Raw genomic sequence first — 14,547 nt, 5'->3', positions numbered from 1 at the left:
GCCTGAAAAGTCCTAGAAAAGAATGTGATTTTGATTTGATGAGTGAGATTAAGAAGATATGGGAACCCTGACTATGCTTTACTATAAGAAAGCCACAATAAAAGTTCTAACGGCTTGCTTTAAAAAAAAAAAACTTTTACTTTTACTTCAAATACTTAAGTACATTAAATATCAGAAAATTACTTTTGATACTTAAGTACAGTATATATCAGATACTTTAAGACTTTTACTTAAGTAATATTCTAAAAGGTAACTTTCACTTCTACCAAAGTCTTTTTCTAGTACGATACTTGTACTTTTACTCAAGTATTGCTTTCTAGTACTTTATACAACACTGGTGCCTTGACATGCGTCATTGCAGTGTTGACCCACGTTATCTCTCCATAAAACAAGTATTTGCTCCCTGGGTTGGCACTACTGTACCTTGACTACTGCACTTGTGTTGTATGATGTGTTTGACACAGGTCAACATTCTACAGCTAAATAATGGCCTCTCAAAAACTTTTAGAAAATGATGCAACCAGTCCCCAAATAAAGCTTTAGTGAAAGTTCAACAAGGAAGATCTTTTCTCTCACATTCTGCTTTTATTCCTCTGTTGGTGAATTTCTGCTATTCCAACCTTCTCTATCACTTATGCTTCCCTACGCTGTCAAAATTCCTGCCTTCGATCTTCAGGCCAATGCATCCCTGGCTGCTGTTCTTCAAATATAATTGCTCAAACCCTCTGCAAGCAGGCACATTCTCGTGTTTTCTACTCCCTTATTCACTGTGCCAATCTTCCTTCATTTCGTCTTCCATTAATACCAGTCCCTCTTTTCTTCACACCTCGCTCTCTCACCTTAATTTCTCTTTTCCCATTACACCTTACAATCCCCCATCGACTTTGTCTCCTTGCGATGGAGCCTTTCGATCTCATTAGCGCCTGCATGGACTCACATTCTCACCCTCTGCCATAGCGGAGGAGGTGAGATTCAGTATAACATGGTGGCCTATCATTCAGAAGCGATGGTCTCCATCCAGAACACATTCAATCGTTCCTGTAAAGGGACAAAGCAATAAGGACTGTGATGTCATCTTGAACCTTTTAACTCATGAATTGAGGTCTGGAAAAAAAATACTAGTCTGAAAAGCTAGTAAAAACTAGCCTGTACCTTTTCATTGTCCACTTTCTGAGAGATAGATTCTAATGTCTGCGTGACAAATTTCAAAGACTCTTTTTAAACAAAACAGAAAATTAATCTGCATTAATTGGGACTGATGGATCAAATTAATTTGCTTCAATTTGATTAATTCTCATCAAATCCTCGACATGAAATATACTTGCTGTGTCGTGTGTTCTCATCTGACAAAGCGAGCTGTTTGAGGCAACCTTCCAGTCGCCATAACAACAGCACACACGCACACAGTGTAACGACCTCGGCACAAACCGTACGCATGCTTGTCATTACTCATCATGCTCGAGTCGATTTTAAAAGAAATGAAGGAGGGTTTAGAGGGAAAAGATGGACTTGTAATAATGCAATGAGGTCTATTAATGCAACTGCCAGAGGAGGGTGCTAATACCTCAAAGGTGCAACAGTTAGGGAGTCCCATAAATGCATCTACACACACACACACAAACACACACACACACACACACACACCTGTTAATATTTGAGAGGAAATGTCAGTGAAAGTATCGTTTTAAACCTTATTCTCCAGATGTTTGAAGCTGAATACAGAAAGATGATAACTGTATTCAGTTTCTGTGTCAGTTCTCTTCCACTCTCTGTCAGCACGTACTCTAATGGCTCTTTGAAAAATCTCGAGCCCTGCTGCTGTCTGCCATTACAGCAGCAGCCACTCCTGCCTGTGACTTTTCAAAATACTTGATACAGGGATGATGAAGTGCAACTGGAAGCTTTTTCTGTCAGCATGTCGCCAGATCACTCTCACACTTTCTGACAGCTGAAAAAACAACAGGTATAATGTGAGATCTCTACAATGTCTACATAATACTGCAATTCAATACAGTCGTGTGGTGCCTTTTCTTTAAAAGACCGTAACAATGTTTAATTTTGCCTGTTTTAAAACATGTTTTACTGCACACAACTTGAGTTTGTATTATTTGACCCTAAGGTGTCAGCAGGGTTTAAGAGGTTAGATCTGGGCAAGTGTTGCTGCATTGCCATCATGCTAAAATTGAATGTTTCATCCTAGCTGTATTTTTATGGTTAAATTAAACCTGCAATGTTTAACTTAAAAAATTATTATAAAATAACAGCATGAGCATAAAGTAAATATATTTCCCATGAAAACATGAATATGAAGACTCAAATTATTTCATTTAAAAAGGCTGAGTATTAATAAAACAAATAAAAAAGAAGTAGAAGTAGAAGAAGAAAAAAAAGTGTTAAAAATTGCATAGGTTGTGATTTATAAAGACAGCAAAAGTCTAACAAGTAAGTTTTTTAAATAGGAAATGTAGCACTGGCCATTTCCATCTCTACTGAAAAGATTTAGATTTTTATTTATGTTTATTTTCCAAGTCTGCCACATTATGGAAGTGCAATACTAAATGCATGCAGTGCCCCTTTGATGTGACTGCATAGGACCATTATTATATCATACTAATGCAATATCTACCTCTAACTAAGGTAGTTAGAAAATATATACACATCAATGCTCAATTTATCAGCTTCTTATTGTGAATCCTAGAATTGTACAGACCACATACAAGAAGTCAATTTTTTTCATCATCATGCTCTAGAGACCCTCAAACCAGTGCCCAACTTCCCCATGCTGTCAATGGCGCACACACACTGTCTGACCCACCATGCTAGAAGGGGTATCATATTACACATTGTTATTAATAGCCACCCTCTCCCCTTTTTCATTGTAAACTAATAGCTGACATGATCTCACACGGACTATGTTTACATTCACATAATATTCCAGTGTTTGACCTTATTCCGAAAAAGCCCATATTCCGACTAAGCTTGTTACATGGCTAATGAAAGTGAATATTCCACTAATATTCCCGTTTACATGTAGCCATGCAAAATACGATTTTTTCAAAGTTTACCAGCAGTGGTGGAGTTGTTGGACCGTGCAAACACAGCGTCCCTCTTTCATTCCTTCAACCAGCTTCTTGAAAAGGTCGACGTAGCGATGTGTGGGCATATCCAAAGACCTGTTGATATCCAGTCTTTGATAATGTTTAAAAGTGGCTGTGTTTCTCCTTCTTATCGGGTCTGCAGCCTTGCAAACTGTCGGCTGGTTAGTTTGTTTACAGCAACCATAGCAAGGCACAGAGCTGACCATAAGCCGTAAACAGGCAAGAGGCTGTAAACTGCGGTTAAAACCCCGATTGAGTTGTGCTGTATACAAGAATGCCTCTAAAACCCTTATAATACCGGAATATATCACATGCAATCTTCTTTTTGTAACATTTGATTTAATTCTTGAGTGTAAACCAAATAAGGGTAAAACATCTAAACAGACAGATATTAAAAACTGCACACAATTGATGGTTTTATTTTATTATTATAAAGTTATACTTGCATACTGTATATATAAGACAGACACTCTTTTTGCCGCACCACTACAACATGCTTCCGCTAGGTGACGTTGAACACTAGTATGATTGCTTGACACTACAGTATCCACACTGTTTACAAGAAAACTCCACAGGGCACCTTTAACCTTAACTGTGTTTTTTTTTGTTTTGTTAAAGTTTTATTTATACATATTGATATAGTAATTGCAATGAGAGTGTATATAAAAATACAATCAAGTAGAAATATTATATACAATGAAGTAATTTGTCGTCATCTGTGCCTACAGAGCACATCTACCCTCTGACCCTATGCACGGATACCATCTTGTCCTCAGTGTTGTCCCGCAGAGGCCTTATTTTTAGCGAGAGTCCGGCTCCTCTGCAAAACTTAATATGGTAATGGCATCTTGGAGCTCTTCTTTCCTCAAGCTCTCATCATACATCCATCCATACCTTCAGTCCTCTAAGACACTGAGCTGGTATCTGTCCAAACTCCCAACACAACCGCTGTCCCTTTCATAGCCACGGCTTCAAACAGGTGGCCGTATGACCTAAGCACGGCTCCTCCCATGTTACGACCCATGCTATTTTTCTGTACACTGCTCAGGAGTCCCCTCCCAACCCCTCTCACTGTATGTCCTTCTTTTTTGGCAGCCCCTCTGACTGTCCGGCTCTTGGACGAGTGGGATCAGTGTCTCGCCTGCTTACATACCAATTTGCGTCCCCAAAAAGGGCCCCTCCCCTTTTTTCCAGCCAGTGGCGTCAGCAAAACCACGTGTAGTTCTTTTTTAAAGGGGGGGTGCCACTGTCGGACCTGCTCTTCTCTTGCCGGTGGGGAAAGGAAGTCGACTTTGTTCCTAACTCTCCCTGCTTGACACCAACTTGCGTTAGGGACAACGTTAAACCTCTTAAGTGTATTTTTCCCCTTTTACTTAAGGCTCTGAGAAGAGGCGTTCTTGCGGCCACCAGGTGACTACAGCCATGAAGTGGGGCTGGGTGTTTTTGGGGGTCTTCCTATCCTTGGGGACCCTTTCCTGGGGGGAGAAGGGCTTAGAGATCCCCGAGTATGATGGCAAAGACCGCGTCCATGACCTCAGCGCCAAGAACTACAAGTCCATCATGAAGAAGTATGACGTGATGGTGATCTACTACCACAGAAACGTGGATGGGAACCGCATTGCCATGAAGCAGTTACAGATAGAGGAGCTGGCTTTGGAGGTGGGTCTCCGCCAAAGCATGACAGGGGATGGATTTGTGGCCCATGTGGGGGAAGGGTCATGGTGGGAAGAGGGGATGAAGGGAAGGATTTCACATGGAGAATTTGGCTCCAGTTGAGGATTCCTGGACACAGTCATGACTTTTGCACTTAGAGTTTCAGATAAGTGGGTTTACGGCTGTTGACAGGTGTGGAGGAAGAGCGGGTGAGATCCAGTTGAGCGATTCATGGAACCTTCAGGTGTGGCAGCCTGCCACATATGACTGGATAGAGGCAGAGCTGAAGAAACAGGATGGAGGGAAGTACTGATAGGGAACTATACACCCGGAAGTATATGTCAAGTGATAGGTGAACACATATTCACTTGCTGTCTGATTGTCAATTAAGTTGTGATTGGGTCAGATTGTCTCGACCCAATCGACCTAAAAAATACAACCTGTCCAGTATTTGATTTTTATTTATTTTTTCTCTTTGAGGGGAGAAATCACAACTCGTCCTTTCGGCCATTCGGAATAGCTACATGCACTTTTTGCCTTTAGATGTGATTGGACGAGACTTTGTATGATCTAGTGTAATGCAACTGCCATTAGCAACATCATGCTAGTCAAGTTAGCCCAGTTCATATAGGCCATTTCACAGTTGTAAACGTAAACATTCTAAATGGCCCCAAGTTGGTTTCCTGCTGCAATGTATGTGAATGACATCAACTGACAGGAAGTTAACAAGGGGCCAGGCTGTTGCCTAGCAAGCGAATTCCATTGAAAAGGTCTACAGCTACTTTAGTGTCCAGTCCACATCATTTTAATACCCTATTTGGGAGCATTATGGTTTCCTGTTTAATTATTAGATCAGACAGAAAGTCAAACCGAAATTCAAATGATGTCTATTGAGCAAATCATTCACTTCAATGGCATCCCAGCAGCGTCTAACACTAGGCTCAGACCAAGCCAAGCTTAGCACCACGCATGTATTTCTGTGATTGGCTACTTACTTTAAAATAGTAAAATATATCTTCTAACTCCATATTTAAATGCAATTGCTCAAAGTTTACTTTATTAATACAATTTAATCAAGGCTTATGTCTAGGGTTGGGTACCGAAACTCGGTTCCAATAGGGAACCGGTGCCGACGTAAACGGTAGTAACGAGACCGAATAAGAACGAAAGTTTCGGTGCCTCATTTCGGTGCTTGACTTTTCACTACACCTGACAGCATGTAACGTTAGCCTACCTTTAGCTAGCAGCTGGATTAAACACCGGTAAAATGCTGACAGCTAACGTTAAACAGTGTAAAGTGTGACTGTATTTCACTGTGGAGGACTTCAACAGCGGGATGTAACAGTCTGCTCTGCAGCGCAGCAGCAGTTGCCGTTGTCGCAATTCATAGATATACAGTATGTTTATATGGTCGGAATTAAACAACACAGACGGTGCGCTCACTTGCAGCTGCTGTTGTCGGAATTAAACAACACAGACGGTGCGTTCACTTGCAGCTGCCGTTGTCGGAATTAAACAACACAGACGGTGCATTCACTTAAAACAGGTAGCCTCGTGGTGCATTCACAGTAATTGTAAAATACCCTTTTCCCATCTGGGGTTCAACAGCAATTTACTGGTGAAATAAGTTATTGTTATTGTTATAGTTATTACATTATTATTAAATCTTTAATTTTGACCATGGCCTTAGCAATAAAAAAGTCACTGACTGTTGTTTACTACCCTTATTTTTTTTCTTCTTATTTTTTTTTTAACCTTTGAAAAGTACCGGTTCAGGCACCGGTTCAGGCACCGGTTCAGGCACCGGTTCAGGCACCGGTTCAGGCACCGTTTTGGCACCGGCACCGTTTTAAAAGTATCGATTTAGCACCGGAATCGAAAAAAAACCAAACGATACCCAACTCTACTTATGTCACACAATGGCCCCTCACTCATCAAGCTATTATACTATACTGTACTGTACTATACCGTAGCAATTTGTCACATCATTCATCATACCTTGTTACACATCTATAATGATCAAAAGACCAGGACAATCTTTGATAGGTTGTACTTCCTTAGTGTTACAATGCAAATTCTGTCAGCTCAGTTTAGCAGTCAACCACAGTCTGTATTAGTAAATAGAGAAGAGGCTTGTAGTCTGCAAATCACACTGGGGAAAGTAAAAACTAAGTATTTTGTCCTTCAAGAGCCATTACCGAGGTGCCTTTGAGCCAGGCACTTACTCTTAAATTGTTCCAGTGGTGCTGCTTATCAGTTGGCAGTAGAAAAAAGAGCATGCATGTTCTGGAAACTCTTACTGATATGATAAATAAATCCAACGGGCTCTTTAGCAGCCGGCCCACAGTCGATGCACCTGGGCCCCACTGTCAGCCTATGTATTCACCACAGCAAACCTCTGCCTGTCAGAGCAGCAGTGTCTTCTTACAGAGGCTCAGTGTACCTTACACTAGCCTGCATAAGTTACCTCTGTAAATAGCCTGGGACAGCTCTGCATGCTTAGCAAGAGGCTAAAAGCCCTCCTGGGATGGACAGAGAGCTCAGGGCCATATCTCACAGCGACTTCTACTCCCTCAGCTCTCTCAGGCAACATGCACTGTTCGGTTTGGTATTACTACACACCCCTCTGGGTGCAGGCCGAAGTCCTAAACCATCATTTACACACCTAAGTCATTGGATCTGATCAATTTCCTGTCGGTGCTGCCAAGTTGTGCTTCTTGGCTTGAGAAAGAGATGCTTACTGGAGCAGGTCCCTGTTGAACTGTTACTGACTTTTTGCCAGTTGTGACCAAACAGCCAATCAGGAAAGAGCACTAAAAGGGCTCAAAGGAGATTCTTTAAATAGCTGGTCATTACCACCTATGAATCAGGAATTATTAATTATTAAAGTGCAGAGCACAAGGAATAAAATCGTATCTGCCTGTTTGAAGCTTGGACCATAGCTGTATAACAGGATGTACTTTGAGATGGCATACCCTGCATTTACATTATTCATAAACATGTATATGCATGTATGTATCTTAATATGAGCAAAATCAATGTTTGTTTTCCATTTGTGTGACTCATGACATGCTGACACTTTGAGGTTTATTCTCCCTGCAGCTGTTTCTTCGGGTTATCACTCATACTGTCAGGCGACACAGGAAACGGCCCGTCTTCATTTTTGAAACCACAGATTCCTCTTTAATGTGAATATAAATAGAATAAGTTAAATTTAGCAAATTAGTCTAGAGAATAATCCTGCAGGCACTGCCACGAGCAGATTGTATTATATGATATAAGTATCACAGGATCATCACGTTTAATGTCCTTCAGATGAAAAACACTCACTAGATTTAGGAGTAAATGTACATGATGCATTAAAGAATTGAGCAAATGGCAGATTGTTGCCATCAAATTAAATCCTTTTAAAAGATTTCTTAGTCCATTGTGGGTGGACAAACCTGTTAGGCTCCAGACTAGTCACACAAATTTAAACTGCATTGCTTTCAAGCTAAAAATTGACTTTATGGAGATAATGTGATCTCAGCAACATGCTACAGCATGCTACTATTGTGTGAATTCTGGTAGGTTATTCAGTGTACTGCAAGCTGCGGGGTTGTTGCAAAGCTCGTACAAATGCTTATATTGACATACAGTGAACTTGTTTGAGCGATGAGAAGTTTAAATTGCTGACGCGACAGAAATCCTGACAGCTAGGACAGGTAGCAAGACCTCCCACTGCAGCGACACTGTGAGACACGTCACCAATAAACTCAGCATTTTCCACTGAAAAATAGGTTATGTGATGGAGGAGTCAACCTGTCACTCCCAAAATATGTCCAACACGTCACCTTAGACCCCAGCTGGTAGTTTTCTTAGTCTGTGAAAATCAATCCAGTGTATCCTCACAGCTGTGTTAGGCTATGGCAAGTGTAAACTTGCAATACATTTTAATGTTTAATTAAAATGCTGTAGTTTGATTGTGTAATACTCAATGAAAGACGTCCATCTGTCGCAAAACCTGCATTTGTTAAATGAGCCGTGGGGTGAATGATAAAACCGCTTTGCAAGGAGGACAAAATTAATAGTTCATATGTTTTGGCTTTGTATGGGAATGTGTTAAAGGGATGATAGAATGATTATATAGGGTATTTCACATTGGTTGGGCTGAAAATGGCCCAGGTGCTGTTCTATGCTCCCTAATGCAACCCTGTGAAATAGCCCTGGAATGAATGAGAGGTTTTCTCCCTTATATGGTATGCTCATGAATATTTAGATGAGCTGCACACTGATCTTTTCTACAGAAAAGTCGGATTTGTCGCTAGTCGCTTTTGTAAAGAAAAAAAGTCGCTAAGGGGGTCTGAAAAGTCGCTAAATCTAGCGACAAAGTCGCTAAGTTGGCAACACTGTCACAGTGCGCAGGCAGGTAGAAAGGGGAGAGGGGACAGGGTGCCGGGCCGGTGTAGGTAGGAGAGACAGCGGCAGCGCCGCCGGAGCAGGAATGCTGGAGCAGCCGGGGTTCGAGAAAATATCCCCAGCTGGTTCAAACTTAATTTCTGCTCCGACGCATTTAAAGTCATCAACTAATGCTACTGTACAAAGCACCAGAGACACAGTTTAGTTACAGTTTAGTCATCCTCCAGTGTGTCGCGCACACACACCAATGCAAAGTTTCGACACTTTCATTACAACTAGTGTTGTTGTAACGTTAACCCAGGAGAGCTGGGTTCGCGTCCCGCGTAGACATACACGTGGATAGCTCAAAATGTGTACATATAACACCATTTGGATTTAGGAAAGTGCCGTGTATGTTTACTGACTGTTTATGTTGTCCAGACAAAGAATCACAACTCTCGCTGTAGCTAGTTCAGTGTCTCAGTGCGGGGACATTTAGCGTAGAGTGAAACCCACAAGCACACAGACAAAGAGCAGCACGCCAGCAGCAGCAGCTCCAGCAGCACATTGCCCATATAACTATTATCAGACCGGCCCTCGCGGCCTCGAAACACTACCGGCCCACCGGGAAAAGTCCCGACTCTCCCGATTGCAACTCTGCTACTGGTTAAGTGTATTATTTACATTGCAATATAAATTAAAACATAACTTAATTTATTAATTTCAGGGAACATGCCTGCCACACTGGCAGTTACCCGGTAACTGAACCACTAACTACCGCTTACCTGGAGCACCACGACAGGCAGCCTGCGATGAAATGTGAAAAATGTCAGCATTCCCCGTACAGCCTGGAACACTGCATTTACAGCCGTGGTTCATTTTCAATATCCTTGAAAAACTTCCAAACTTTCTTCTCCGTAATTCCCCTGGAAGTGCAAAGCTTGCAGCTAAACTAGTGTGTGAAATCTGCGTGACCTACTTTCAGAAGACCAGCCGGTCTCAGACCAGTGGTCTGTATGTACATTTTGGGGAGTGACAAAAGGTACAGACCAGAGCCAATTAAGGTACAGCCACAGAGTTGACGTCAACTATTAGCTTCGTTGGGATTCGCCCGTTTTCAGCGGCAGTTTCAAAATGTGAGGTTTGCATAGAAAAGGGATGTCAATGGGACTTTGAGGTTCTCTGTATGCCCATTTCACACACCGAACTGTCGTTATTCAACTATGACAAGGTAAACTCGGTTTTGCATTCTATCACCCCTTTAAAGCTGGAAGGAGGTGAAAACAGGTGGGCTTTTTTCTCTGTTGAGAGAACTAAACATACATGAATATTAAATACTGCACATAAGTATGGTGGTTGGAGGCTGAGAAAAAAGTCTGGACACCACAGCGGGTGCAACAATTATTATTAAGCCACATTAATAAATAGCCTTGACGTCTTATTGAGTCAACAGCAGAATAAAAAACATCACCAAAGCAGACAACAGAGAGGTAAACAACATATAAACTCCACAGCGGCTGCAGCCACAACCACACATATGCTATTAGCCTACAGCAAATAAGAGTCTGCACAGTCTCTGCAAACCAGAGCGCGCACACGCACAGTATACACTAATGCGCGTGTACTGTACTTACCCACTAAACATTAGACGTCTGATGGACGTGCAGATCATGTCTAAATTGCGTCCGTCGGTCCAGACCAATTCTTGACGTCTACACGACGTGCAAACTAGGTCTGCTATTTGAACGTCTAACAATGACCCCATTTGGACGTCAATATGCAGTTCAACATTTGAACGTCAGACTAGGTAACTTCTTTGGACGTCATGTGGACATCTTAAACATGTGTGGGAAATTGACATTTATTAATGTAATATTGTTTATTTATGACAAATATCAACATTGTTGTCAACAACATGATTAATGAATATGAATATGATGATTTGTGATTAAACATTATTTGTTATACATTATTTATTTATTGAGTACATTATATTTTGTTATTTTACATATTCCTGTTTTCCCTCTACTGGTTTATTTTATTTTAAATAATTAATTAATAAATGTATTTATTTATTTATTTGGAAATGCAATTTAAATAATTAACATATAAATAACACCACTCTGGCTGAGGCAGCACGCTTATCATGACCCAAGCAAGCATTAAACGCCAATCTGATTGGCCGAGGCAACACACCAAGCAATTGGCGTCTGTTTGGGGCGATTCAGCATGTTTCATGGCATAGATATATACGGTTTCATGGAAGCAAGCTTTTAAGCTGTAGGAAAATAAACTGAAACCGTATGCCACCTTCTGAAATGGTACTACAGTTATGCACAGAGCTAAGAAGCATTAAAAAAGATGTCTGAAATTAGTTTGAATTTGACGTAGAAAAGACTTCCACAATGACCACAGTTGGACTGCAATTAGCCCTTATACAGCGGTCCTTTCGACGTCAATAATGGATGTTAGGTAGACGTCGAAAAAAATTGGACGTGCAAAAACGACGTAGACAACACGTCGTCTGGACGTGTCTTTGCGCAGTGGGTAAGCTCACCTGTGTGAACGCAAGTCTTGTGCATCGCAATCTGCTCCAGGTTCAACTCAGTCCCTCTGGTCCCACAGTGTACCTCAAAGTTTTCTAAAGCAGCATTAAGTCCTCACTGAATGTAAGAAGTTTCTCAGTGAAAGCGGCAGTCACCGTGAGCATGTTAGCAATTAGCCAGGTTTAGCGTGCACCTGTCGGTGACGTACCCTTGTGGGTGCGTTTGATTTGTGTGTTTGTTAGTGTTAGATGACAAAAAAAATTTCAAACTTTTACACGGTTTATTTTGACTTTTTCATGTGACTTTTCTTTAAAAAAAACAAAAAAAATGTAGGCCTACACAACAGCCGGCTTTAGAGTACCTAACTAGGGTAAATGTAGGCTAATTTGTTACTTGCACCCCTGCTAGTCGATAAATGGACTAAACCATACTGCATGTCTTTTACCACTCATCAAACCTTTTAATTCACGTAGATCATTGCTCCCTCCATAGCAAATGTATATTTGTTAAAAAAATAAAAATTAATTATTTTTGTTTTGCATGTAGGCCTATAAAGTTCTAATTTTGGACAGTAAGCCAGTATGTGAACTTGCAGACAAGAAGTTGAAAAATTTGACAAAGTTATTGAAGTTCTTGTCAGTAGCTACTACAATATGCAGCTGCTTTAGGAGTTTATTGCCACAGTAGTTACCTTATGTGGAATTTGCCTTGGTGATTGGTGCATACATACACAAACAAACATATTAAACCTTAATAAGAATAAACAAAAACAGAGACAAATATGTACAAAATAGCTGTTTAAGTAAAGTTAATATTTTTTTTTTCAGTTTTCATGTTTGGCTCAGCAACAGGGTTTGACATACAGTAGCTCTCACTATGCAATATTTCAGTTCTATTTACGTCTTTGAGAGTAATGTTAGAGGTGTTTAACATTCAACCTGACAACAACAATCTGTTTAATGAACTGGGAGCAAATTCACAAGGCATATAAAAAGATTTGACAGTCCTGATGAGTTATGAGCACACCTCCCCTGCAGCTCTCTTGACAAAAATATCTCTCACTACTATGACTCAGACAAAATATTATGAAGTCATCCAAAGATATGATTAAAGTCCAACAGGCAGTGCAAAATTAACTGACACACTGCACTGGTTAAACACATTAAAAGTAGTATAAGAAATATGAAATATGTTGATCCCCATTTTAGAGACAAGCTGGTACTGATCAACATCTTTCTGACTTGTCTGCTGTCTGCATCTTCATTCTCTCTTTCTTTTTCTCTGTTTGAACTCTGACCTTTGGCATATAGCATACTGGTATTGCCCATACTTATCCATCACTGCACTGCACACAGCTCAGATTGCAGTGATCTTTTACTTGCCACCCTCTCTACCAACAGTATATACACACACATTGTTGCTAAGGCACCCTGTGTACCCAAGGGGGGAAGTCTCTCTCCACAACCCGTACCTCCTATGGCACCATTTTGATGCTAACAAGCCATCACCTGCCGTTAGCATTCCATTGACTGCCATTCATTTTGACGTCACTTTGACAGCGAATAACTTTATATCTGAAGCGTGTAAAGACTTTATTTGAAACACGACAATGTATAGAAGGCTCCATTACCTTGTATCTCATGGTATCTCATGTTATGGCTCCGTAGCAGACGTTCTTGTAAAAATAGGCTAATGATTGTGTCATAACAACGCAACTTACTGTCGCATAGTAGAGGAATTACCGTATAGTACAGGAGAAGCTCGCAGGCAATTTCGACTTACATTAGCTGTTTAAGTTTAATTACTAATCTTAACCAGCATTTTAGTTAGCAATAATTAGCCTGTGCCTATGTTATCTCCTTACATATACCTACACTCTCCGTCTCTGTAAGATTGGGAATGATTGAGATTTCTCTTGGCACAGCTACCAGAAGACTTCCAACTTTCAGACAGGTTGCTCACGTCACATATACGTACGTCTTCAAGCTCAGTTGGAGGCTGCGCAGTAATGCTCAGCTATCACCAGAAAAGTGTTTCTAATATCCTTCACTGGTCTACGTCCAGAGCAACGGGATCTGTTGGTCCATTTATTTAACTGTCTGTGTATACCATTACCTTATTTATTTATTATTATGACGTAAGCAAGTCGATTATACAGTTCGAGACAGATAAGAAAAAGAAGAGAACATTAAATCAAATATATAGCACCACATAACTGTTAAATGATGACATTACATGGCAACGATATAATCATCCAGCCTGTAATTACTTCTAACATGCTGTCATCTTTATGTAACGCCATCAGACAACTTAGACGGTTGGGTGTATTGCCATGAAATTTTGCACAGTTATTTATGCTTCCCTAATGGTGAAGCTTACTAACTTTGGTGATCCCCTGACTTTTCCTGTAGTGCCACCATGAGGTTGACATTTTAGTTTTCTTTTTGTGAAATATCTCAACAGCTATTTCATGGATTTGCCATGAACTCTGGTACACATGTCACCCTCATGAACTGTAATCACTTTGGTAAATAAACGTTTTTATCAGGTTTTCAGATTCTTCTTCTTCTTTGATTTAAATTATCATAATATAAAAAATTATTTATGTTTTTTTTTTACAAAATAAAACAGTAGTAATCTTTTTTTCAATTTAATTCTCTTTTCAATATTTGATATATAACTTTTTTAATCTAACAATTTATAACTCTTATTCTTAATTTGTGAATATGTTTTATTACATGCATATATATTCTCTATCTGGGATCTCTGGCTAAAAACAAATTGAGAACTTCTGATTTAGAGACATCGTCAGGTCAAAATGACTTTATGGTTTATCAGCTAACCCAAATTAAATTCTGCTCTTCAGTATATAC

The 14,547-nt window shown here is 40.3% G+C and overlaps 1 protein-coding gene across 2 annotated transcripts in view; it reads left to right on the top strand.

The window, feature by feature from the left end:
* The first annotated feature begins 4,337 nt into the window (after positions 1 to 4,337).
* The window catches only part of casq1b (calsequestrin 1b), a 29,905-nt gene continuing 19,695 nt past the window's right edge, over positions 4,338 to 14,547 (top strand). Inside the window, exon 1 of one of the 2 annotated variants that reach the window (XM_039823351.1) lies at positions 4,338 to 4,757. In XM_039823351.1, the coding sequence (XP_039679285.1) occupies positions 4,521 to 4,757 (237 nt within the window). In that variant the 5' untranslated portion in view covers positions 4,338 to 4,520. The remainder of the gene's footprint in view (positions 4,758 to 14,547) is intronic. The other variant, XM_039823352.1, reaches the window with a different exon arrangement.

Source organism: Perca fluviatilis, chromosome 14, assembly GCF_010015445.1.
Source record: "Perca fluviatilis chromosome 14, GENO_Pfluv_1.0, whole genome shotgun sequence".
In the NCBI taxonomy this organism is placed as follows: Eukaryota; Metazoa; Chordata; class Actinopteri; order Perciformes; family Percidae; genus Perca; species Perca fluviatilis.
The sequence above is the reverse complement of the archived record's forward strand: the minus strand, read 5'-3'. Positions and strand labels throughout refer to the sequence as shown.